Below are 22,415 nucleotides of genomic sequence, written 5' to 3' on the forward strand. Positions count from 1 at the left end.
TCTCAACGGCAGCCAATGGGCTCCGCGCAGGTCTAGCTGTCCCGCCCAGGTTCTCAACGGCAGCCAATGGGCTCCGCGCAGGTCTAGGATTCCCGCCCAGTTCTCAACGGCAGCCAATGGGCTCCGAGCAGGCCAAGGAGTCCCGCCCAGAGCCTCAATCGCAGCCAATGGGATCCGCGCCATGCAAGACGTCCCGCCCAGGTCTAAACAGCAGCCAATGGGCTCCGCTGAGGCCAAGGCGTTCCCCCTCCCTACCCTCAGCGGCTCTACGGCAGCCAATGGGCTCCGCGCACACCAAGAAGTCCCGCCCAGCGTCTCATTCGTAGCTAATAGGAGCAAAATGCAGGACAATGTAGCACTTTAAAGACTAACAAGATGGTTTATTAGATGATGAGCTTTCGTGGGCCAGACCATCATCTAATAAACCATCTTGTTAGTCTTTAAAGTGCGACATTGTCCTGCATTTTGCTACATTTCTGTAGCTAATGGGCTCCGCGAACACAAGGCATCCCGTCCAGCAGCTCAACGGCAGCCAATGGGCTCCGCGCAGGTCTAGGATTCCCGTCCAGCAGCTCAACGGCAGCCAATGGGCTCCGCGCAGGTCTAGGATTCCCGCCCAGGTTCTCAACGGCAGCCAATGGGCTCCGCGCAGGTCTAGCTGTCCCGCCCAGGTTCTCAACGGCAGCCAATGGGCTCCGCGCAGGTCTAGCTGTCCCGCCCAGCTTCTCAACGGCAGCCAATGGGCTCCGCGCAGGTCTAGCTGTCCCGCCCAGGTTCTCAACGGCAGCCAATGGGCTCCGCGCAGGTCTAGCTGTCCCGCCCAGCTTCTCAACGGCAGCCAATGGGCTCCGCGCAGGTCTAGGATTCCCGCCCAGGTTCTCAACGGCAGCCAATGGGCTCCGCGCAGGTCTAGGATTCCCGCCCAGTTCTCAACGGCAGCCAATGGGCTCCCGCAGGGTAAAGCGTCCAGCCCAGCGGATCCACGACAGCCAATGGGATCCGTGCATGCCAAGGATTCCCTCCCAGCTTCTCAACAGCAGCCAATGGGCTCCGCGCACACAAGGCGTCCCTCCCATCGGCCCAACGACAGGCAATTGGCTCTGCGAAGGCTTAGGAGTCCCGCCCAGGTTTCAACGGCAGCCAATAGAGTCTTTGCAGTTCGAGACGTCCCGCCCAGTTTTTCAACGGCAGCCAATGGGCTCCGCGCAGACCTAGGAGTCCCGCCCAGGTCTCAACGGCAGCCAATGGGCTTTGCGGAAACCATGACGCCCCGCCCTGTGGCTTAATGGCAGCCAATGGGCTCCGCGCAGGCCTAGGAGTCCCGCCCAGGTCTCAACGGCAGCCAATGGGCTCTGCGGAAACCATGACGCCCCGCCCTGTGGCTTAATGGCAGCCAATGGGCTCCGCGCAGGCCTAGGAGTCCCGCCCAGGTCCCCACGGGCCTCCCAACGTCGGTGTGGTGGCGGCTCTGTGAGCGCTCAGCGGCGGGAGCGGCCTGCGCGTGAGTCTCGCGGGACGGGCCCTTCCCGCGGAGGCGGCGGCTCTGCCGGCCCCTGGGGACGTTGTGGGAGCAGCTCGCGGCAGCGGCCCAACGGCCGAGCGGCCCGGCCCTGGCTCCGCGGCAGCGGGCGGGGGTTGCGGGCCGCTGGGGCCGGTACCGAGCCGCGGCCCCGCCCGCCTGGTGCTCTAGGGGGCGGGGCCGCGTCTCTCGGGCTGCCTGGGTGCGTGTCTCGCCGCTCGGTGACTGCCCCTTGGCTCACAGCGGGAGCATCGGGCCCAGTTCGGGCCCCACTGGAGCAGGGACGTGGCCAGCGGAGGCGACCAGAACGCTGAGGGGCGGGAGCGCAGGGCCTGTGAGGAGAGGCTGGGGGAGTCGGGTCTGTTCGGTCAGCAGAAGCGAAGAGCGAGGGGGGATTCGAGAGCAGCCTGCACCTCCCTGAAGGGGGTTCCCAAGAGGCTGTTCTCAGTAGTGACGGGTGGCAGAACAAGGAGCGATGGGCTCAAGTTACAGTGGGAGAGGTCCAGGTTGGATAATTGGAAAAACTATTTCACTAGGGCTATGTCTACACTGCCAGGTTTTGCCAGCAGTGAGTATGCAAATGAGGCAGATTAGCGTATTGCCACACCTCATTTGCATGATGTATGCACACCGTTTTTGTGGGGGGGGAAAGGTAGTGTCAACATATTCTTTTTGCACAAAACCCCCCTTTCCCACCAGTTCCTTATGCCCCAAAAAAGGAGATTTATCGATCTGGCAGCAAAATGTGTTTTTGTGCAAAAAGAAAACGTCCACACTACTTTTTTTTCTGCAAAAACTGCTTGCATAAATTATGCAAATGAAGTGGTATGCTAATATATACCTCATTTGCATACTCACTGCTGGCAGAACCAGCAGTGTTGATGTAGCCTAGGAGGGTGGTGAAGCACTGGGATGGGTTACCTGTGGAGATGGTGGAATCTCCCATCTCTAGAGGTTTTTAAGTCTTGGCTTGACAAACCCCGGGCTGGGATGATTTAGTTGGGCTTGGTTCTGCTTTGGGCAGGGGGTTGAACTTGATGACCTCCTGAGGTCTCTTCCAACCCTATGATTCTATGATAGCATTAGAGAGTTAAGTTTTTAAATCATTTAGTCAGTGATGATGATAATAAAAACTATCCTAGCCTGTGCTTTTGAAGGATAGAAATAAGATTTCAAGGCATAATTTCAATTCAGGTACTTCCTAACTTTTTAGTGTACAGCTTTGTGACCTTAAAGTTGAGCTTGCCTTAGGAGGAAGGAAACAAAAAGAAATCATGTGCTGTGAGAGAAGAGGGAAAAGGAAGCATGTACAGAATGGTGGGGAAAATGTCAGAGAATTCATAGTGCCTAGGTTTACATCAGGTATTACTGATATATGCTTTACTTAATGATAATATAGCTGGTCCCTGACGTACGAACGGTTTACGTACCAAATAGCTGGTCTTCACTCGATTTGTACGTAAGTTGGGAATACATGCTTTTAAATATGGCCACGCTGTTTGTAAGTGCGGATGGTGCATTCGTAAGTTGGGGACTGGCTGTAATGAGGTCAAGTCCCCGACTTACAAATGCACCATCCGTAAGTTTGGTCGTAAGTGCAAACGGTCGTAAGTCGACGCGTTCGTAACTCGGGGACTGGCTGTAAAAATAAATACACTTGGTATTGGTGGGGATTTTTAACCTAGATAGTTCTAAAATTTTGCTTTATCTCTGGTTGAAGGTAGAGAACTGAACAGCAATGCCTCCTTGTGTAACTGTTCTGATTATTGGAGCGGGATGTCGGGGGAAACACTATTCTTACTTTGCTGCGCATTTTCCCAGTCGAATGAAGGTAAAATTGTTGTATGGTTTCAGTGTTTTTCAAGGGTTCGCATGTCTTATGATAGTTAATGTGAACAAAGTTCTTTTTGAATTGCAGCAATCACCATATAAAATGTGAGGTTAAACTACTTTAACTATTTGAAAGCTGTTAATAAAAAACAGACCTTTCTTAATATCTTACTACTTTATTCACAGCTCATAACAGCAATTTTAAATTTCAAATTGCATTTGCAGTGCCTTGATTAGAAAAGTGTTTTTTTAAACTACTGTATTTACCTTCTGAAAGTGTTGCATTGAGTGTCAACACTTAGCTTTTCCTTAAGTTTAAAGTACACAATTGCAGTTAGAGCTCCTGTGCGTGCATGCATGCATGCACTTCTCAGAAGTGCAGCATGGTTTTGGTTAAGCAGGAGCATTTATAAGTAATCTGACAAAACAAGTTGGACTCTCCACCCTCCTCTTTAATTATCCTACATGACAGTAGTGTTTTGATTTAGATCACGTGCTAAAAAGAAGTCCCCTTTGAGCAGTTCTCAATGTATAACGTGCAGCAGGAACTCAATCAATATTTATAACTTCAGATACAACAGGGATACATGTTTACAAATAGGATAGTTATATTCAGTAAATCTTGACCTGGACCTGGATCCCTACCTTGACCTTTTCCTTCAACAGGGAGGATGGACGAGAACACCACTTGCTCTTCAAATTCTTTGATCCTTCTTCCCAGTGCTACATACTCTGTAGTGACCTGCTAAAGGTCATTCTTGGCCGTATTTTTAGTTCCCACGTGGAGAAGCAGGAAGTGGTAGCAATCCGAAGGTTTGATCAGATTTGCAATACTCTCGGTCACACCCTGAATTGTAGCTCCTGGTAAGCAGTATGCTTCTCAAGATTCCAGCTCTGGACGACAGATGGATGACTCCGTCCCTCTTAGGAGGGAGTCCCCGACCACCACCACCCATCTTCTTATATTGGGGGTGGTGGTCATTGAACCCCCATCCCTAGGACTATGCATTCCATGCCTTCTGGTAGATGGTGTCTCCTTCTGATTTCTTCTATAAGAGGGCTCTACCAAAGTGTTCTCCACTGTAGTGTCTGTGCAGAGAGCCTGAAAGCAGTTACTTATCTCTAGTGGAATTGGGGATACCTGAGTTGGCTTTCTTCTCCTGGAGGTTACATTCTGCCAGCTTTCTTCCTTGTTCTGTACTGCCCTCAGTGGCTCTTCAGCCTGCTGTACCTGTAGTATTACATGCTGCCTTCTATCAAGGAAGTCTTGATCTTCTCTGATGGAATGTATGAGTCAACAGTGTGCGCTTGTAGCCAAGAAGGCTAATGGCGTATTAGGGTGCATTAGGAGGAGCATTGCCAGCAGATGCAGAGAAGTGACTATTGCCCTTTATTCGGCGCTGCTGAGGCCACATCTGGAGTATTGTGTCCAGTTCTGGGCCCCCCACTATAGAAAGGATGTGGACGCATTGGAGAGGGTCCAGCGGAAGGCAACCAAAATGATTAGGGGGCTGGAACACACAATCTATGAGGAGAGGCTGAGGGATTTGGGTTTGTTTAGTCTGCAGAAGAGAAGAGTGAGGGGGGATTTGATAGCAGCCTTCAACTTCCTGAAGGGAGGTTCCAAAGAGGATGGAGAGAGGCTGTTCTCAGTAGTGACGGATGGCAGAACAAGGAGCAATGGTCTCAAATTACAGTGGGGGAGGTCTAGGTTGGCTGTTAGGAAAAACTACTTCACTAGGATGGTGATGAAGTACTGGAATGGGTTCCCTAGGGAGGGGGTGGAATCTCCATCCCTAGAGGTTTTTAAGTCTTGGCTTGACAAAGCCCTGGCTGGGCTGGTTTATTTGGGATTGGTTTTGCTTTGAGCAGGGGGGTAGACTCAGTAGCTCCTGAGGTCTCTTCCAACCCTATAAGTCAATGATGAACATTTCCAGTGACACCTCATATGACTTGTCTTGCATAAAATATATCCTAATTCTGTTAATCATATTCTAATACCACTCTGAAGAATATGGGGTGCAGTGTCACATCTCTGTCCTTAGATTACTGCCAGAGGGTTTGTCACTGATTAATGTGGAGGCAATACGCCTAATGGCCTGTATAGGTTTTGGCTATACAAACTTCCATGTCTACACTACGAAGTTTAACTGACACAAAACAGCTTATGGAGACCTACCTCTGGAGGTGTACACACCTTAGTGCTTCTCCTAGTGCTTGAATTTATCTGCTATACCACACCAGTAAAGCCACTTGATAAACACAGCATAGGGCTTTTTACAGTTAGGGTGACGCAATGACTGTGTAGTAGACGTTGCTTATGTTGTCCAAAGTGGCTTCCAGGAGGTGTCCCACAATGCTCAGTGTAACCTCTCTGGTCACCATTTTCAACTGCCCATTAGCCAGGTAGAAGGTCTCATCTCCTTTAAAGCCCCAGGAAATTTTGGATACTTCAGTAGGGACTAGAATCATAGAACACTAGAACTGGAAGGGACCTCAGGAGGTCATCGAGTCCAGTCCCCTGCCCTCACGGCAAGCCCAAGCACTGTCTAGAGTTGTTGGCCACCAGAGTGAACACAGTGGACAGTGTGCAGGATGAGGAAGTGGATGTGGTGGAGGATGAGTGGGATCTGGTGGCATGGCAAGCCAGGACCTCTTTTTGAGTCCTAAGTAGACTGAGTCCCAGGAATCCAGCTCTGGGGAGCTGGGTGCAGTGGGGAGAGGCTCTGCTAAGTATTGTGCTTCTGCAGGGTCACATCTGTTTATGTACTTTTAAAATTAGGCTATAAAACAGGAGTGGGGAACGTAAGGCCCGGGGGCTGGATGCAGTCTTGAGCTTCCCTGGATCCAGCCCCTGAGACTTGGGGCTTTCCCCAGCATTGGGGAGCCCACACTAGTGTGGGGGGGGGGGGAGGGTTTCTCTCACTGGTGTGCAGCTCCTGACTGATTTTTCTGTGGGTCAGTGGTCTCTGACCCCAAAAAGGTTCCCCACTCCTGCTATAAAAGATAACTTGTGCAGGAACAATTTCTCCTTGTTCTCCTGTGCAGCTAGGCAAAGGAAACCACATATAAAGGTTTGCTTATGCACAATGGGCTGCCCTGTGAATCCTCCATAGAGATCTCTAGGGCAGTTTCCTAAAGGTAACCTGCAGTCCTCTGCCAAAGGGGGTGGTGTGTGTGTGTGTGTGTGTGTGTGTGTGTGTGTGTGTGTGTGTGTGTGTGTGTGTGTGTGTGTGTGTGTGTGTGTGTGTGTGTGTGTGTGTGTGTGTGCGCGCAAGGGCTGCTTCGTTTCTTACTCTGTGGTAGGAAAGTTTGCCACACTACTCAGCAATTACTTCAGCAGGCATGCATAACAGCACACAGTCCTGATCTGCAGCTGGACCCTTGCAGCCTGAGTTAACCTCACAAATGAGATCTCAGCTGCAATCACCAAATCTGTGGAAAACAGTGCCAGTATTCATTGCAATCATCTTATGTGCTGCTACTGGTATCCCTGGGCTATTACCATCCTTCCTCGTCCCCTCTCCCCAGCTTTGTCACAACTCTCGTCTGCTGGGCCATACTTAAAATGGGTGGGTTTACCACCACACTGAGACTGCACCAAATGAAAATAAGGAAGATGTGCTTGTTGTTTTTTGGATCAAGGGGGTAAGTGCACTGACGCTAACATTTCTCTGTTTTTAGCAGCTATAAATGTGTCCTTGACAGTCTCCTGCACATAGGCACCGCTCTCACATATGGAGGAGTAAAGCAGACATGTTCAGGAGGTGCTGCAGATTGTTAGCAGAGAGGATGCAGTGAGGGAATCGGTGAGAAATTGCCTGGGGTAATTTAGGCTGAAATTTAGGCTTAACACATCTCCTATAACCCATTCAGAGCTGCCTTCCTGCACCTTCCCCATACTCTTTTCCTGCGGGGTCTCAGCAGTTCCCCAGTGGGGCAGTTTGCAAAATGACAGCTAGACATACACCCAGCTCTCAAAGCCTCACTGGCAAAAGTGCTTGTGAATTTGCTGTTCCTTTGCTTTTTAAAGATACTTTCCTCTGTAGGTACAATGTTTAGGTTACCAATACATAAATATGTTTGCATGGAAGTGGGATAAAACTCATCTATGGGAAAGTGAGTAAATATTTATTATTATTCAGCATACAGTGACTATGGCTAATATTCAGAGACAGTACCAGTGAGTGCATTTGCAGTGTTACAGTGGTGTATACACAGTAATTGGTAGCAGGTTCAAACCATTGTGCCAAAAAAAAGGGGGGGGAGGGCTTCAAAACACATTACAGCAACACTGTGACCTACTACTTAACATGCTCCTTCAAAGCCTCACTGATTCAAACAGTTCTCTGTTGAATCGCTCTGACAGTCCTGGTATCTGGCTGCTCAATAACAGCAAATAGCTGCTCCACCCCAAGGGATTGAAATATATTATGATGGGCACAGCAAGCAGCTCTAACCGTGGACATATCTTCCTTGCTGAGGTCAACTCAGAAGTTGGTCCAGTAAAAGATATTAGCTCACTACACCTCGTCTCTCCTAAGGCCAAATCTTCATCACAATCTTCAATCAAATTATACCGATATACGGTTGCCAGTATAATTTAAATGCTGAAGCATGTGTGTGCTATGTTTCTCGTATTGGCAGAGCTCTTGCATTGACACAGACAGATGCACTGTGGATAGCTTTCCCATTGTTCAGTTGGCCACCATCTGCTGCACAGTGTTCTGGGGAGGGTTCCCAATGCCTTATGTGGGGCAGACTCAGTGGGTGTGTTTAAACCACACCCCTCTGTCAACAGAGGGATGTAAATTAGACACATCGAAAGTGCAAATGAAGCGGGGATTTAAATATCCCGGGATTCATTTGCATAATTGCATCCTGGTGCTATTTCGAACAAGCGCCATTTCAAAACTGAAATCGTGGTTTAGATGCAGTTTTTCCGACAACACCAAATGAGGAGTACAGGATCTTTCGAAAATTGCCCCATTGTTGGAAAAAATGCGTCTAAACCACTCTTTCAGTTTCGAAATGGCTCTTGTTCAAATTAGCGCCAGGATGTGATTATGCAAATGAAGCATGGGATATTTAAATCCCTGCTTCATTTGCGCTTTCGATGTGTCTAATTTACACCCCTCTGCGGACAGAAGGGTGTAGTTTAGACACACCCAGTGTGCCATCATGCAGCTTTCTCCATCCTATCATTCCATGGGCTTCCTAGTACATTTCACACTGTTGTTTCACAGAACTGCCCATCCACCACCTTTCAGAAAGCATGGATCCTGCAGTGCTCTCCAGTATTGTGATGTCATGAACACAGTGTGCTTAATCCTAAATTATTTCATGAACGGCAACTCTGATGATTATAACATGGTGGTGTCTATCATGCTGTGTGCAAGGAAGAGAAGCAATTAAATATTGCTGCTGTATTCACAGAACGTAAAAATGGCCATACTAGGTCAGACCCAAGGTCCATGCAATCTAGTATTCTGTCTTCTAATAGTGGCCAATGTCAGGTGCCCCAAAGGGAATGAACAGAACAGGGAATCAAGTAATGCATCCCTGATGCCCATTCCCAGCTCCTGACAAACAAAGGCTAGGGATGCCATCACTGCCCATTCTGGCTAATAGCCATTGATGGACCTATTCTCCATGAATCTATCTAGGTCTTTTTTGAACCTTGTTATAATCTTGGCAGTCACAACATCCTCTGGCAAGGAGTTCCACAGGTTGACTGTGAAGAAGACTTCCTCTTGTTTCTTTTAAACCTACTGCCTATTAATTTTATTGTGACCCCCTAGTCCTTGTATTATGGGAAGGCGTAAATAACTATTCACTTTTTCCACACCTGTTGTCATTTTATAGACTCTATCACCGTGGTCCCCAACACGGTGCCTGCGGGCGCCATGGCGCCCGCGGGGGCATTTCCATGCGCCCGCCAGGTGCTCGGGGCTGGCCTGGCACCGGGCGCATGGCGGGGGGAGCACCGGGCGCGCGGCGCTGGGCGGGGGGAGCGCGGCTATGGGGGGGGCCGCCCCCGGGGAGCAAGTGTCCCCACCCCCTGGCGCCCGGCGGGCGAACGGCCACGCCCCCCTGGCGCCCGACAACCTCGAAAGGTTGGGGACCACTGCTCTATCATATTCCATTTTCGTCATCTCTTCCAAGCTGAAAAGTCCCAGTCATATCGCAGACTTTCCGTATTCCTAATTATTTTTGTTGCCCTTTTCTGAACTTTTTCCGATTCCAAGATACCATTTGTGAGAGGCGTTAACCACATCTGCACACAGTATTGAAGCTGGGGGCGTACCATGGATTTATATAGAGGCAATAAGATAGTCTCTGTCTTTCTCTCCTTTCTTAATGATTCCCAACATTCTATTTGCGTTTTCTGACTGCTGTTGCACACGGAGTTGATTTTTTTTCAGATAACTCTCTACAATGATTCCAAGAGTTCTCTCTTGAGTGGTAACAGCTAATTCATTTATGTATATAGTTGGGATAATATTTTCCATTATGCATTACTTTGCATTTGTCAATATTGAATTTCATTACCATTTTGTTGCCCAGTCACCTAGTTTTGTGAGATCCTTTTGAAACTCTTCACAGACTGCTTTAGATTTAACTATCTTGAGCAGTTTTGTGTCATCTGCAGAAGTTGTCACCACATGGTTTACCCCTTTTTCCAGATAATTTATAAATATGTTGACTAGGATTGGACCCTGGGGGACCCCACTAGTTACATCTCTCCATTCTGAAAACTGACCATTTAGTCTTACCCTTTGTTTCTTATCTTTTAACCAGTTACCAATCCATGAGAAAACATTCACTCTTATCCCATGTCAGAGCAGCTGCACATGATGGACAATCAACTGTGGACTTTAGGAACAAGCACTGAGTGATGGAATAACTATGCAGGGTTGGGACAACATGCAGCAACTGGAGAACTTTCAGATGTGCAAAAGCCACGTTCCTAGAATTGTGTGAGGAGCTCATGTCAGCCCTCTGACACCGGGACACAGAATGAGAGCATCACTAAAGGTGAAGAAGTGAGTAGCGATCACTGTAAGGAAGCTAGCAAAGCCAGACTCCTACTGATCAGCTGCAAAACAGTTTAGAGTTGGTAAATCTACTGTGGGTGTTGCAGTGATGCAAGCACACAGTGTCCATAAACTACCTCCTACTATGAAGGGCTGTGAATTTCGGCTATGTGCATGTAATAGTGGGTGATTTTGCAGCAGTGGGATTCTCTAACTGCAGTGGGACAATAAATGGTATGGATGTCCTAGCATGCCTGCCCTGAAGTACATCAACAAGACGGGATATTTGTCTATGATTTTGCAAGTGCTAGTGGATCATTGGGGTCATTTCATTGACATCAGCATGGCTGATCAGGGAAGGTGCATGATGCCTAAATCTTTAAGAACACAGGCTTATGCAGAAAGCTGCAAGCAAAGACTTTCTAGATCAGAGGATTACCACTGGGAACATGGAAATGCCAAGAGTGATCCTGAGAGATGCAGCTTACCTCGGGATACCATGACTCATGAAGCCGTACATCAGCCATCTTGACAGCATAAAGGAGTACTTCAGCAACAGGCTCAGCAGATGGATAATCACTGTCGCATGTGCTTTTAGTTAATTGAAAGGCTGCTGGCATTGTCTACTTATGAAATGAGATCTCCGTGAAATAAATGATGCAGAAAGTGACTCTACCTGTATTGGTTATTTTACTACCTGTTTCAACGCAATTTGAAAAAGAGTAAATTAAGAGAGATGTCCCTGCAATATCCAAGTAAATAGAATTCTTTGCACCAGTTTCTTCCTTGCAACAGGCTTATTTGTGCTAGACTGTAGAGTGTGGCTCAGCTGCTCTGGAGTAAAAAAGAGAGCATGGCTGGATGCATGTATCCCATTCTCCTTCTCCTCCAACAGTTTGCTTTCAGGGTTCATTCTGGTGACTGTGGCTCTTCCAAATTACGTTTGGGGTGGTGGTGGGGGTCACAGCTGAGGGTGACATGCAGCTTGTAAAAACAGCATCAGAGTGACTGTTGGCCTCCCTTGTGTTCTGATACACCTGCTGCAACTCCTTGACATTCATATGGCACTGCTGTGGGTCCCTCGTGTAGCTCTTCTACCCCCTGCCTTGGGCAACGTTTAGGGCTGGAACAGAGGTGTGCCAGCATAGCCTCTTCTTTCCATAGAATCAAGAGACCCCACTACTTTCTTTGCAGTAAAGGCAGGAACAAGTCTGTAATGCAGACCAGCATGATGAGCTGGGCAGTGCTAGGGGAGCTCTCCAAACTCAGCAAACCTAACATGGAATTTCAACAATTCCCAGGCTTTTATAAGGGGAAAGGCATGCTCCTGTGTATCTAGCCTCAGGACAGTGTCGTCCAAAATGGTGACCAGAGTGGTTAGGGTGGGGCATTGTGGAACACCTCCTGCAGGCCACTGAAGTTGACATAAGTAACACAAGGCAAAACTGACACTATATCAACCTGACTCTGTAGACCTATGGTCTATGCCTCCCAGGATGGTGGAATTATTTAGTTAGTGTAGCAGATGAGTTACTTTGATTGAAGTAACATTTTAGTGTAGACACTTAGAGTTGGGTTGATGTTGGCTGCCTTGGGTCGACCTCTTTTTCCCAGATCTGAGAGAGCGCTCTGTATAGCTCAAACGCTTCTCTATCACTAAAAGAGGTCAGTCCAATAAGAAAGATTACTTTACCTAATCTTGTCCATCTACCATCCTGGCACTCACATGGCTACAGAAACACTGGATACAACTAAAAAATGAATCACCTAGTAAATAAGAAATGAATCATTCACCATTTTCTGACATAGTAAAAAAGTACAAATTAAGAGTCTGAATAAATGTAAGTTAAATTACACAATTGCTTAAATAAATTGATATGTATCCTCCTGGTTAGCAAAAAGAAATATCAGACTTACAATTAAATATCACTTTTATGTTAACTCAAAACGTTTTAACACCTACCAACCAATGACAAGATTTTTTTCATGCTGGCTGACTTAAATTTTGATTAAAATAGGTGGTTTAAATCACTTTGGTTTAAATGAATCCACTCTGCACTCGTCTCACGAAATTACATTCAGGTTTCTCTAAAACATAGACTGTTAAAAATCAGAATTTCCCTTGATTGTATGACCCCAATAATGTTGGCAGTCTGTTGAAGTAAGTTAACATGACCATTCTAACTAGCCAGCCCATGCCGTCACAAAAGAGATCCCAGCACGTACTGCACTGCGAATGCTTGGGTGCTGCTGGAAGCAGCTGTAGTGCCTGTAAGTGGGGAAAGCGTTGGGCTAGGGCAGTGGTGGGTAATAGTTTTTGATGGGGGGCATGCCAAGAGTTTAAGTGGTCGAGGGCTGCACTCTTCCAAGCTATTAACGGAGCAGGTGTGGGGTCTGCGATGGAGGTTAAGTGCAGAAGGGAGCTTGGGGTAGGGGATTGGGATTCAGGAGGAGGGTGGGGTCTGAGGGAATTTGGGTGAAGGAAGGGGCTTCAACCTGCATCCAGGGATGGGAGTGCAGGAGCAGGGGTGCAGAGGGTTTGGGTTTGAGATGGCGGGAGGGTGGGGAGGGAGACAGAAGGGGGTTTCCAGCCAATGGGAGCTGTGAAATTGTGCTGGGGGCAGGGCAGCATGCAAAGCCTCTTTAGCCCCTCCTCCAACTTGTGATGGCACTCAGAACAGCACATGGCCATCTGCACATGGCTGCTTAGTGGCGTGTGAGTATGGGACATGCAGGTTGTTGCTGGGCCTCAGGCCATATTTTGCCTGGACCTGAGCAAGGGTGAACATGTAACTGCTATGAATTTTTAATTGTTACGTGGTTACATTCGTTAATGCATTTTTACTTCTGTAATTTTTTACCTTTAAAAAAAACAATTTACATACAGGAGAGGAAGGAACTCTTTAGGTTGCCATGTCATGAGCTCAGATGTTAAAAAAAAAATTTGCAGACTTATGGCTGCCTGTGCAACTTTAATTTGTCCCTCTTGCATGTGTATGTGTTATGATCTTTAATTACAGTAATGGCCTGCTATTATCACAGCATATCTGTCTCCATCACTGCACAAGATAGATGCATAGGGGAGTCACATTTAGGTTTCACCAGCTCCTACAAAAGTGGTATTTACTAACTTATGAATAGTGATAGAAATGTAGCCGTGTTAGTCTGGTGTAGCTGAAGCAAAATACAGGACTATGTAGCACTTTAAAGACTAACAAGATGGTTTATTAGATGATGAGCTTTCGTGGGCCAGACCCACTTCCTCAGATCAAATAGTGGAAGAAAATAGTCACAACCATGGAGGTCTCAACAAAGACTATAGTTATCTTACCCATTACAAAGATAGATTCCCCAATTATCACCTCTAATATCATTAGCTCACAGACATTTACCTTCCCCCCCGCATCCCCCTTCTGTTCTGCAATTTGATTTGTCCTTTTCATATGTGTTCCTTTTTTTAAATTGTATCCTTTGGTATATATGGTTGTGACAATTTTCTTCCACTATTTGATCTGAGGAAGTGGGTCTGGCCCACGAAAGCTCATCATCTAATAAACCATCTTGTTAGTCTTTAAAGTGCTACATAGTCCTGTATTTTGCTTTAACTTATGACTGTTTGACTTTGAAACCACTGACTTAGACTTTTTGTATGTAATCTTAATTATGTTGTCCTAAAGAGTTCCTCTTCCTCCTCTGTTTGTAAACCCTATATATACTTGTAAGTGGCTATCTCTTTCCCATTTAGCTGTTAAGTCAGGTTGTACTGCATTTCTGGAATGTTTTCATCAGTGCATGCAGCTGCCTAATCACTTTGTTACTGTTATCTGAATTCTGTTGTTGACATCTTTCTAGTATTGGCACTCCCACAATTATTTTCAGAACATAACAATGTTCTTCTCTTATCAGGTAGTTGGAGTTGCTGATCCTCGTACTTTTGCTAGAAATGACCTTCAGAAGATTCACAGCATTGACAAGAAAAATGTATTTAATGGTAACATTTGCCTCGCTGTCTTATTCTAAAAGCCATATTAACAAGACTAAATGAAATATATTTTGTTCTCTCTTTGCATATATGTTTATATGCAGTGCCTTTTAGGACATACATCTATGGCTTGTATTTATAGAATATAGTTTAATTTTATGTTTTTAAAAAAGTCTTAGAATGCCCAGCTCAAGGCTTTGTGGAGTCTTGATGTAGTTTAAAAAACTATTAACGTCTCATTTCTAAAAGGATGATGTTCCCTTACTGACTGTAGATGTAAGAACAAAATTATTTATACTGGATCAAAGAAACAACTACTGTTGCCACATTTATTGTCATGTATTCCTTTTGTGACTCTTGTATTCTACAGTAATAGCTAAATGTTTTTGCTGTCAGAATAAGGGTACATCTACACTGTGGAGCTATTTTGGGATACTGGAAGTATCCCGAAATAGCTACTCTGTGTCAATTTGAAGCAGCCTGTTTTTTAAATAAATTTCGAAATAAAGGGTGGCTTATTCCGATGTCCCAGTAACCCTTGTTCCACAAGAGTTAAGGGGAATTTTGAAATAGCACGTTATTTTGAAACTTGGTGTTGTGTAGACAGTGCCAAATTATGAAATAGCTATTTTGATTGTATTTCGAAATAACTTGTGTGTAGCTTATTTCGAGCTAAGGATGCTGAGTAGATGCACTCTAAGATCTGTAATGTGATATCTACCACTGAAATCTTAATACTTTTAAGTATAGTAGAGACCTGCTTAACTGAGTCTCTGTTTACTGTTGGGGAAACTCTACATCAAAACATTAAAAATTCCTCACGCATTTTAAAATTCCGCATACTCTATTTGTCAAACTAATACAACTATTTTGACAATTGATTTAAACCACAATACAATGGATGAAGGATAGGAGTAGGGCACACTGAAGAAAATCTCCAAGCTCCCTTTGTCTGATAGTAAAATAGCTAGGTTTGACCTTTTATTTCTAGTTATTAGTCAACAGCTGTATGCTTAGTATTATATCACAGGCGAGTGAAGTCTGGAGAAACAAAATTTATATTTGTTACTCACCATTTCCAGAAAAGCCAATAGTAAAGTTCATGGAGCACATTTTGGTAAGAACATTCTTCAGTCCAAAAATGTAGACCAGTTATATTGGCTAACACATCATAAGCATTCATAAGGCTATACTGTCGCTTATAAGAAAGCACTTTTACACCACTTTGGCGTTGTAAAGGACCCTTAAATCTTTTACACCTGTTTTATACTCCTGGGGGAATTCACCTAAGAACAATGGGAACAATTGACTAAGCAGGCAGGCTGCTATATTCGTCTCTGTCTGAGGGGACAGTGACTGCCCCATGTCTACCTGCTAGGAAACACCCGAAACCCCGCTTCTTGTTGGGTGTGCCACAGTAGTGAGAGAGGACAGAGTCTTGTTCACTCACATGCCCAGCCCCACTTCCACCGTGTTGATTGATGTATGAGGATGCACGCATGCCTGCCCAGCTCTGCACATACATGTCTAGCCGTGATTTACATCTCCACAAGTTGCTTTGGACGTGCCTGTGCTACTGGGCAGGGCACGTGGTTGCTCTTGCTGCTTCCCTTTGTTTCCATGTCAGAAGTAATTTTTCTGTGGAGAAGCAAAGGAATCTGCAGATGACATGAATTCTGCATGTAGGGCGATGGCACAGAATTCCCCCAGGGGCACTCCATTATTTTGCTGTCCTTATTAACTATATCACTGTCAGCCCCACAGGTGGCCATACTCTGATTTACCTGGATTTTTGCTTATCTGATCTGGTGCTGGTCCCAACAAGATTGGATAATTGGATTTCCACTGTACTCAATAAAATAGTGAGCTATCATTTTAAAACAAAGGATGTGAGTTTAGGATGGGTTAGGGTTAGGGAGAGAATTTTCTCTCTGCTTAGGGAGAGAATTTTTAGATCTTGGTAAAGTGATAGGTATTAATTTAAGCCAGCCTGTAATGGTGGAAACATTATAGTAACGGTATTTGTGGGTTTATGCATTTCAGGATGTCTGACAGAAGTTAGCAGTACGGGGGGTGACACTGCACTCCATATTTTTCATAGAGATATGATATATGATGATGGCATAATTATGATGTATTTCATGCCAGATAGGTCATGTAAGATAATTGAAGATGTTATAATTTACTGAATATGATTGCCATATTTGTATGCATGTATCGTTTTGTATCTTAATTTTGGAATATTTTCTATGTATCTGTATCACAAATGTGTTTTACACATGGGAAACACTAGACTAGTGGTTCTCCAAGTGTGGTCTGCAACAGTCTTTCAGGTGGGCTGTGGGATTGGGGCTTGCCCCCTCCCCGCCATGCAGCAGGGAGTACATGCTGATGCTCTAGCCCTAGCTTCCTTCTGTAAGGTGTGGGGGGAGCCCCAAACCTCACAGGTCAGATCTGGCTTGCGGGAGCAGGAAGCCGCTCTGCATGCTGCCACTCCCTTCCCCCTGGCCGGAATCATGGCCAGTGGGAGCAGCACAGGGCAATGCCTGGGACTGATGGGGTGTACAGAGCTGGGTAAGTGCCCTCTATCACCTTCATGCCTAGATCCTGCACATCCATCCCTCTCTTACACATTCACTGAGACCTTGCACCCCACTCCTGCCCAGACCCTTTGTCCTCAGCCTGCTCCTGCACCCAGCCTCCCACCCTTTCAAGGCTGTTCCCCACTGGCACAATGAATGCAGAAGTGCAGGCCCACAAAAGCACCCCAAAACCTGATCTCTACAGGCTTTGGTACCAAAACTTCCCCCAAAACTCTAATAGCCGGACTTTGGAAAATAAAAACTACTGCTGCCACCTAGGTAATGGTAAGAAAACCAGGTAAGAGATCACTTGGGAAATCTCAGTCCTAAAGTAAAACCAGGATACGCAAATTAACCAATACTGGGTTAAATAAAACAGAACTTTTATCATCAAAACAATACCCCAGTTACAAGCATAGTTGGACTGAGCAGCTGCTAAGAGCCACCAATTAATATACTCATGGAGGATTCCCCCATGGGCCAAAACTTAGTTACAAAAGAGAGGAAAACTCATTTCTAACAGCACAGACACCAGATCCTAGTTCTAAAACCAGAAACCAATAAAACTTGATAGATTTATCTAGACTTTGCCTTACTTACATATTATGAAGACCTGTCTTCTGTCTCCCTCAGTACGTAGAGCCATGGTCACCAACCGGTTGATCGTGAGGCATTCGCCCCTCCTCCCCCATTTTCCCCTACCCCCGAGAAGCCCCACTACCTACCTTCAGCGACAATGGAGGTAGTGTCTGCTTCCCGCGGGGTGGACGGAAGTCCTGCAGCTTTGCGCCACTTTGCAACTTCCGGGGATTCCGGAAGTGCGCTGGCTGCTCCCCTCCCACAGGTCAGTGGTGTGCTGGGCGTGATGCAGGAGAGGGCGTTGGCCCCAGAGAAGGAGCGTGGCAGCTTCCCTGGGCCACAGGAAGGGTGAGTCAGCCCCGGGGCAGGCACGTGCGGGGTTTCTCTGCGCCACGGGAAGGGAGGTTGGCCCTGGGGTAGGCACGCGTGGGAGCGGGGGTCGGGCCCGGAGGAGGCGCATGCCGGCTTCCGTCTGGGAGGCCAGGAATCCTGAGAGGAGGTGGGTGCAGGAGACTCCCACTTGCACCCCGCTCCCACTTCCCTGCCCCATCTTCCCACTCTCCACCCACAGCACCCTGTCCCCTGCGGAAGCACCCACTAGCACCCTTCCCCAGTACTATGTCCCCTGCTTCCACCAATACAATTGGGACCACATTAGTGAAGCTTGGCAAGGCGGGGCGGGAGTTGGAGGAGGATTTTTTTGCATCTCACTTGTGTGGCCCCAACTGACTTTTCTTGGGTCAGTGACCCCGACTCAAAACAGGTTCCCACCCTTCTCATAAATAAAGTCAATGCAGAAACTTTCTGTGTTTGACACAGTATTTTATTTGAAAATGAAGCCTGGCCAACAAACCCCCAATTGGGGCCAAGCCCCCATCTGCCCACAACATCATAACACTCCTGCACTCCCTCTTCCCCCAGACCCTACATCTGAGCCTATCATGCACTGGAACCCCCTGCCCTGAGCCCCTCATATACCGCAACCCAAATTCCTGCACCCTCACATCCAGAAGTCTGTGGCTTGCTTAGTATCCAACCCTACATCTTACCCCAACACTGCCTGGCCTGAAGTCCCCTCCCAGACCCAGCATCCCCTTCTCCTCCACCTCCTGCATCCAGATTTCCTCCCAGAGCTTGCACCTCTTGCCCCTTCCCACACCCAAATCCCTCATTTCCACCCCAGGATGTACACATCCTGTCTCAACCCAGCGAGGGTACGGCTAGACTGCGGGAGTTTTTCAGGATTCCGGAGATACCCCAGAAAAAGTCTTCTGTATCCAGGGATGCGTTTGTTCTTCTGCTTCTTTTAGTGGAAGAGCAAACATGTTCTTCCGGTCAACCCCTATATTCCTCTTTCCACGAGGAATAAGGGGGCTTCCAAAAGAAGGGTTTTTCTGCCATTTGGTCCAGTCTAGACAGGCCAAATGTTGGAAAAACCTCTTCCTACAGAAGAATTGGGGAAAAAAGCAGCAGTATAAGAGTTGGGGATAGCAAGTGATGGAGAGGAGGAGAACAGAGAGGGTGGGACTTCAAGGAAGGAGCGGGGTGGTAGATCTTGGCTTGTTCTGCCATTTAAAAAGTGATCCTGGGTATAAAAAGGTTGGAGACCCCTGATCTAGAGAGCAAAACTGACTGAGACAAAGGAGGGAGAAGTTAAAAATTCCTTTGTCTCAGTTTGAAATCCCTACCTGCCTTACCATTGGCTGATCAGAGCCTGGCTAGGTTAACCCCTTAGTCCCCAGGCTGCTGGACATCCCTCATGGCTATGACACACCCAGACCCCACATCCTCACCCTGCTCCTGCACACCTCCTCCTGCCCAAGCCCCTGCCCCCAGCTCACTCCGTCACCCAATCTCACCTAGACCACCACTTAGTCTAGTCCTGCACCCAACCTCCTAGCCAGATCCCCACCCCTCTCCTTCTGGACCACAGATATTGCTGGACCAGAGAGTTCCAGTTTTGGGAGATAGAGCCTGTACTTACAGGTACTAATTCTCTTACTGCATTTTCAGTCTAATACACATGCTTTAAAGAGGAATTTCAAAACAATCTTGTATAAAAAGACTTTGTGCAAATATGTAAGCCATGCATGTAGAAGCTTTGTGTGTATTTAAATATAATATTTGTTTTGATTGAGAAAATAATTGTTTTACCACATAAATATAATTATCCTTTATTTTGGGATTTTTATAAAGGAATAAAGAAACATTTTAGAAATGTGATGAAACATTTTAAAAACAGATCAAAAGGATTTATTTAGACTTGCTAAACAATTTCTTTAGTTTAGGCTGTAATCTTTGGTCCCTTAATATGGGTCATGTTGTTTGAGAAAGTTAAGTGTCTAAAGTAGGATCTTAGGTCCAGTCAATTTTGCCTTCAGTGAATACAGACCCTTAGAATTAAAATACTGTCTAAGCTTTAATTATAGCATCAATTTAACAGACCACTTGGAATTTAGCCTAAAATTAATTCAGGTGGTGGATATAAAACTTTCACTGTTGTAACAAATAGTTTATTGTACTGTCTTTAATGTGAAACAATATTTGTCTGTTTTTGTACTTGCTCATTTTTAATAACATAAGTCTGTCTCAACTTCTTACATTAGATGACTTGCTATTTTAAATCTCTTTTCTTTTAGACTGGAAAGCAGCCATGGAGAGAGAGAGGTTTGCAGATGCTGTTGTAATAGCAACACCAGATAGACTGCATAAGGTACTAAGTACTCTTTGAGCATTAGACAAAAATCATAGCTGGAATAATAAAGGAGAGCCCCAGATAATAAAGTGCACATCTTTCACCTTGCTGTCTCTTTCCAGTCTTAGTTTGTTTACTATGTTGATCCATTCTTTCTCACTACGTACTTGATATGCACTTGGAAAACATGATTATGCATGAATATTCAGTGGCAGGACCAGTGTTCCCTGTAAGCTAAGCAGAGAGTTCAATGCTTCCCAGCTGATTAGCAGAGCTCCCAAAGGTAGCAGCATGTGTTTCTATTAATGGTGCATGTTTGCACATGCCTTGGTGTACATAAAATTTATTCTGCACATGGATGGAAAAATTAGAAGGAACATAGGCCAGGATTTAAGTCATTCTCTACTAATAGCTTCTGTGTTAGGAAAAATTAAAATCCCAAACTCAATTACTATCCTGTTAAATGATGACAAACCTTGTCCAATGTTCCGTTGAACTTCCGCTCACCAGATGGCTACGAGGGTATCCAGTTGCTGAATCCTTAGGTGTTTTAAACCTTAATGGAGTTCTGCCAGTGCTGCTGTCTTAGGGCTTCTGGTCTCATTCTCACATTGCCAGTCTTCTTTCTGATATTCACACCAAAGAGCCAAAGCCACTTGTTCCCTGACCTAGCTGCTAGAAATAGCGCTGACTGTGACTCCTCAAACTCGTCCAGTAGCTTGACCACACAACAGATCACTCAGATGGTGGGTGTAATTTGTAAACGCATATATACTGGGCACAGGGTTCTGCAGTGCAATTGCTCTTTCTTTGTGTATTTCTCTTGCTAGTAATCTGTTTTAAAATAATGACTCCTACATCCATTTCCCTTTTCAGTTTCCTCAGCACTCTGGAATGTTTTCTGGATTGAGGTCACGATGTCTGGGACAGTTGCATGGTTTGGGTTCTGAAAGCTGGAGCTTTTTCCCCCAACTTAACTCCTTCCCTTGACTGTTCTGTTTCCTTTCCCTTTCTGAGTGAAAATTTCCTGTGTGTTTCTGGAGCCTTTCTCCCGTTAATGCTTTCGTAACCGCTTGCTTGGTCACGTCTCTCCTGTTAATTTCCACTCCCTCTGCTTTCCCCCTCATTTCATACAAGATCAACTTGAACAAGGCCATTGTCCTGAGGGGTGCTTCATCTTGAATAGATGGCCACTGACTTCCACCATTGTACCTCCTAGTTGAGGAACGTGCTTGTTGGTAATGCTAGCTACATCGATTGTATTCTCACTTAAAAGTAATATTGGCATATCAGTGTCAAGAGATGTGAAAAAAATAAACCCCTCACCAGCACAGCTAGTCTGACAATGTAAATGCAGCTATATCAACAGAAGAGTGCTTCTGCTGATGCAGCACTCCAAGAAAAAACGGTTACTCACCTTTCATAACCATTATTGGGGGAGGGATAGCTCAGTGGTTTGAGCATTGGCCTGCTAAACCCAGGGTTGTGAGTCCAATCCTTGCGGAGGCCATTTAAGGATTTGGGGCAAAAATTTGTCAGGGATGATACTTGGTCCTGCTGTGAAGGCAGGGGACTGGACTCAATGACCTTTCAAGGTCCCTTCCAGTTCTAGGAGATAGGCAATCTCCATTAATTTAAAAAATAATAATTTAATTTAATTTAACCATTGTGCTTTGAGATGTGTTGTTCATGTCCATTCTGATACCGACCTTTCCTCTCTGTTGGAGTAGCCTGCGAGAAGTAACCAAGTAGAGAGTAGTTCGGCAGGGTCCTATATTGGGTGTCATCTCAATGCCACTCCAAGGGGCGTCCAGGTGGACCCTGTGAGTAGCTGCTAGGGGGGAAATCTTCCAGCTACTCTACACGTGCATGCGCACACACCTGACTAGAATGGACATAAGCAACACATCTCAAAGAGCAATGGTTACGAAAGGTGAGGAACGGTTTTTTACCATTGCCCATGCACAGAGTTGTCAGATTCTGCTGGTTTTTGACCGTGTAGTATTTTTTTCCTGCCAGTATTACAAAAATGACACACACTTAAAGCAATGGCACGTGAAGTGAGGTGCCTGCGGATTGCACACAACATTGACTGTGAGAGCCATGTGCTTCCTCTGCATCAAAAGTAAACTACCCAATTCCGGGAGACCATCTTTGTTATGACAGTCTTGTGCCGCGCTGAGGTGAAGGA

The 22,415-nt window shown here is 46.1% G+C and overlaps 1 protein-coding gene across 13 annotated transcripts in view; it reads left to right on the top strand.

Annotated features, from left to right (window-relative positions):
• Positions 1–1,375: 1,375 nt before the first annotated feature.
• LOC102452580 (putative oxidoreductase YteT) overlaps positions 1,376–22,415 on the top strand; it is a 62,080-nt gene continuing 41,040 nt past the window's right edge. Inside the window, exons 1-7 of one of the 13 annotated variants that reach the window (XM_075934384.1) lie at positions 1,376–1,501; positions 3,240–3,350; positions 4,016–4,213; positions 7,034–7,158; positions 10,151–11,141; positions 14,293–14,377; positions 20,169–20,242. In XM_075934384.1, coding sequence (XP_075790499.1) covers positions 20,183–20,242 — 60 coding nt within the window. In that variant the 5' untranslated portion in view covers positions 1,376–1,501; positions 3,240–3,350; positions 4,016–4,213; ... (2 more) ...; positions 14,293–14,377; positions 20,169–20,182. The other 12 variants (XM_075934389.1, XM_075934383.1, XM_075934388.1 and 9 more) reach the window with 12 other exon arrangements.

The sequence above is a fragment of the Pelodiscus sinensis genome, chromosome 7 (assembly GCF_049634645.1).
Source record: "Pelodiscus sinensis isolate JC-2024 chromosome 7, ASM4963464v1, whole genome shotgun sequence".
Taxonomy (NCBI): Eukaryota; Metazoa; Chordata; order Testudines; family Trionychidae; genus Pelodiscus; species Pelodiscus sinensis.